The sequence below is a fragment of the Vicia villosa genome, linkage group LG3, assembly GCF_029867415.1.
Source record: "Vicia villosa cultivar HV-30 ecotype Madison, WI linkage group LG3, Vvil1.0, whole genome shotgun sequence".
Taxonomy (NCBI): domain Eukaryota; kingdom Viridiplantae; phylum Streptophyta; class Magnoliopsida; order Fabales; family Fabaceae; genus Vicia; species Vicia villosa.
The window spans coordinates 99,570,687-99,575,508 of record NC_081182.1 but is presented as its reverse complement, the minus strand read 5'-3'; the positions used below and the strand labels follow the sequence as shown (position 1 = coordinate 99,575,508).

Below are 4,822 nucleotides of genomic sequence, written 5' to 3'. Positions count from 1 at the left end.
TATTCACTCGAATATATGCGTTCCAATTTCTCCCGAATCACATGGAAACAAAAGGTACATACTAACATTTATTGATGATTTCACTCGAAAACTTTGGGTTTACTTTCTAAATGAGAAAAGTGAAGCCTTCACTATTTTCAAAGAATTTAAAACCATGGCAGAAAAGGAAACTAGTTTTTCATTGTGTTGTTTAAGAACAAACAGAGGAGGAGAATTCAATTCAAATGAATTTTCAAACTTCTGTAAAGCCCAAGGAATCAAACGACAATTGATCATAACTTATACACCTCAATAAAACGGAGTCGCTGAGCGCAAGAATCTCACAATTATGAATATGGTACGTTGCATATTGGAAGAGAAGAGACTACCCAAAATATTTTGGCCAGAAGCCGCAAAATGGGCCTACCATGTGCTCAACAGAAGCCCCACATCTGCTGTAAAAGACAAGACGCCAGAAGAGTGTTGGAGTGGTTTCAAGCCCAACGTCGAGCATTTTAAAGTGTTCGGATGTGTAGGAAATGTTCATGTACTAGAAGCTAGAAGACTCAAACTTGGTGCTAGAAGCCAAAAGCATGTATTTATTGGATACAACGAGAAATCAAAAGGATACAAAATGATAAATCCTTTAACTATGAAGGTAACAATCAGTTGAGATGTATTATTTGAGGAAGATGGCTGCTGGAATTGGGGGAGGACAGATGCAAAATCAAAAAGTGATGCACTTGATTGGGGTGAATACTATGAGGAAGCAAATGAGGAGTTAGATGAACATGAAGATGAAAATACCACGAGTGAATCAGAAGAAGAACACTTGGAAACTGAGGATTCCTCTCAAATGAAGCGACAACACCACCAACCTTAGCAAAGAGAACAAGAAAAGCTCCAATCTACCTTAAAGACTATACAAGTGGAGGTGAATTATCAGAAGATGATGCACATAATTTTCTTATGTTTATGCCTACTGATCCAATTTATTATGAAGAAGTAGTGAAAAAGAAAAATTGGAGAGACGCCATGGACATGGAATTAGCAGCAATAAAAAAGAACCAAACTTGGGAGCTAGTTCTACCTCCCTCAGAAGCAAAAATAATAGGTGTAAAGTGGATCTACAGAACAAAGTTGGATGAAAACGATGAAGTTAGCAAGTGCAAAGCTCGCTTGGTGGCCAAGGGTTATGCACAAGAGAAAGGTGTAGACTACGATGAAGTTTTTTCCCCCGGTTGCAAGATGGGATACCATCCGAATGGTGATAGCACTAGCAGCAAGAAATGGCTGGAAACTCTATCAATTGGATGTCAAAAGTGCAGTTGAGCTCCATGAGAATGTATATGTATCACAACCGCAAGGATATGAAGTAAAAGGGGAGGAAAGCAAAGTTTACAAACTGAAAAGGGTACTTTATGGATTGAACCAGGCTCCAAGAACATGGTTCAGCAGGATCGAAAGCTACTTCCTCAATGAAGGTTTCAAAAGGAGCTGCTATGAATACACTTTGTTCATCAAAGAAGAAAAAGAGAAAATATTGATTGTAAGTCTTTATGTTGATGATCTTATTTTTACTGGTAATGATCCGATCATGATGCAAGGATTCAAAAATTCTATGAAAAGAGAATTCGAGATGACTGATCTAGGCGAAATGAAGTACTTCCTTGGAGTTGAAGTGCGTCAAAATGCGAAAGGAATACACATAAGCCAGAAGAAGTATGGAGGAGAAGTTCTCGAGAGATTCAACATGGGAAATTGTAATGGAGTAAAAAATCCCATAGTCCTTGGGAGTATTAAGCTATCAAGAGAAGAGGAAGGAAAACAAGTTGATGGAACTCTTTTCAAGCAAATGGTGGGGAGTTTGATGAATATGACAACAACCAGGCCTGGATTAATGTATTGTGTGTGTCTTATTAGTAGGTTCATTTCAAATCCAAAGGAAGCACACATGCTTGCAGCCAAAAGAATTTTAAGGTATATTAAGTCAACAATTGATCTAGGCATCTTCTACGGGAAAGGGTGCAAAGATGAGTTAGTAGCTTACACGAACAATGATTATGCCGGTGATATAGATGACCGGAAAAGTACCTCAGGCTATGTATTTATGTTAAGTGGTGGAGCTGTTGCATGGGCATCCAAGAAGCAGCCAGTAGTTACTCTTCCTACAACTGAGACCGAATACGTAACAGCTGCATCTTGTGCTTGTCAGTGTATTTGGATGCAACACATTCTAAAACAAATTAAAGGTTCTCAATTTGATTGTGTTACAATGTTTTGCGACAATTCTTCTGCCATTAAGCTTGCCAAAAATCTAGTTTTTCATGGGAGAAGCAAACACATTGACGTGAGATTTCATTTTTTGAGAAATATAACTAAGGATGAAGCTGTTATTATGGAGTTCTGTAGAACAAATGATCAGCTTGCAGATATCATGACCAAACCATTGAAGTTGGACCAATTTGAGAAAATTCAGAAGCAGCTGGGAGTACAAGCAGCAAAAGATTAAACTAAAATGCAGTATGCATGTTTAGTTTAGGGGAGGAATTGTTGAAGTATTAATATTTATTTTAATTAGTATTTAAATTTAGTCAGTTATTAAATTTCTAGTAAAAAGGAGTAGTTCTAGTAAGTCCTATTCTTTAGCATAGAGGGCTAAAACTTAGGAGTTTCAGTTTTACGCAGTTATTTTGTAAGGCTACTTATACAGCCTCAATTTTCTATTTTCATTATCGAATAAAGTTTGCAACATCAATAAAGTTTGAGTTTGTTGTATTCTTACCTTGATCAACACTCACCATCTTTATCCAAAATACACTCTATAGTTGTCAATTCCTAGATCAATCAATATTGTTAGATTGTACGTTTAAGCTAGAATTTGAACCAAGTTGTCTACCAATTAAAAAAAATTACACTATCATTTGTGTTTTTTTTAAAACATTTTTTTATAGATTTTCCAACAATCTTTATCCTGACATCTCCTATATTTTTCTCTTATCTTTATGATTGTAAATCAATGATGAATTTCGATTACTAATATCTAATTAAAAAAAAAATATTGAATTTTAAGGCTGAACAGTTGAAAGTAAAAAAAATGATCCTTTTTTTTTTTAAATTTAATTTTGTTTATATTTTCTTTTAAAGTGAGTTGTGACAGATTCTTCAATAGTATTCATGTTTTGTTTTAAACTTCTCCACACCTTAAAAAGAAAGTATTGCAAGATTAATTGCCAGCTACTCTCATGCGAGCTGTTATAGGAGAGATTATAGGATATGCATTCTTGTTTTTAAGAGTGGAAGATTTATAGGAATTTGTTATTATTATATTTTTTTAGCTTTATATAGATTCCTTTGGTTGCTATTTATTCATATGCAGATTATATATATATATATATATATATATATATATATATATATATATATATATATATATATATATATATATATATATATATATATATATATATATATATATATATATATATATATATATATATATATATATATATCGAAAACACATACTTTTCTCAATATGGCATCAGAGCACGATGATCCTCAAAAAATCGAATCGGAGAAGAAATCACATACTTCATATAATGACAAAAACTCATTAGTCGTTACACCAAGCTCGCCATACTACGTTAGTTCCTTAGATAACCCAGGAACACCCCTAGTAGCAGCCTTGCTCAATGGCAGAAACTACAAAATATGGCCGCGTTCAATGAAGATGGTACTCTGTGCAAAGATGAAACTGGGTTTCGTTGATAGAACAATCACAAATCCAGGAAAGCAGAATGCAGATTACCAAAAATGGGAGGGAGCAGATTCCATGGTGATGGTGTGGATCATAAACACGACAAATCTAAAACTCCATGGAAGTATCTCGCATGCAGCCATTGCAAGGGACATCTGGCTGGATCTCGAAGAACGTTTTGCTTTAGCAGATGCACCTAGGATTCACCAATTGTGGCGCAATCTGTGTCTGATGCAGAAGAATGATGATTTGGATGTGACTGAATTTTACACTCAATTCAAAAGCATATTTGATGAATTAAATGAGCTTCAACCGCTGCCATCTTGTACATGTGGAGCTTTTAAAGAATTGATGAAAAGAGAAGAAGAACAACGACTCCTTCTATTTCTAGGAGGTCTAGACAGTGAGTAATACAGTCATGTCAAGACCATAATCTTAAGTTCTGATCCACTACCCTCACTCATGCGTGCTCTCAATCATATTCTGAGAGAGGAGGTACGTTGCACCACTGAGAGGGAGAAGGGAAATGTAAAAGTGGAGCAAGGAACTGCATTTTATTCCAATGGTGGAAAGATGCAGAGAAGAGATGGACCAAAATCCAGCTGCGATCATTGTGGAAAGGTTGGTCACGTCAAAGCTAAATGTTTTGAAATAATTGGGTACCCTACACATTGGGACACTCACAGAACACAACGCATGAACATCAAGCTTGGAGGAAAAGTTGCCACAGTTTAGACGAATCAAAATTGAAGGTTTGAAGATGTAGAAGTAGCAAGCACATACCATGCTCTACATGGAATGCGACCCAAGGACAGAGGAGTATCAATCATGGCTGGTAATAAATAGATCCAATGGATCTTGGACAGTGGGGCATCTCATCATATTTTTTTTTATAAACAAAACTTATATATAGATTAGGAGTACTAGGGGTACTCCAACCCAATACAAGAGCAACAGGTAGACCAAGAGAAGAATACAAACGTCATACGCATAATAGAAGATGTAAAAGCACCTAAGAAACCCTTTTACATTACTGTCCCAACAGGGGAAGCAATGCTTGTAGAAAGAGTTTGGAATCCCAGCCTC

At 35.8% G+C, this 4,822-nt stretch overlaps 1 protein-coding gene across 1 annotated transcript; it reads left to right on the top strand.

Annotated features, from left to right (window-relative positions):
- Nucleotides 1-3,514: 3,514 nt before the first annotated feature.
- LOC131658649 (uncharacterized) lies at nucleotides 3,515-4,147 on the top strand. Its single transcript, XM_058927919.1, has one exon. The coding sequence runs from the start codon at nucleotides 3,515-3,517 to the stop codon at nucleotides 4,145-4,147; it is 633 nt and encodes a 210-aa protein (XP_058783902.1).
- The last annotated feature ends 675 nt before the right edge of the window (nucleotides 4,148-4,822 follow it).

Coding starts and splice junctions, on each gene's coding strand:
- LOC131658649 (XM_058927919.1), top strand. CDS start 3,515: ATGGCATCAGAGCACGATGATCCTCAAAAAATCGAATCGGAGAAGAAA.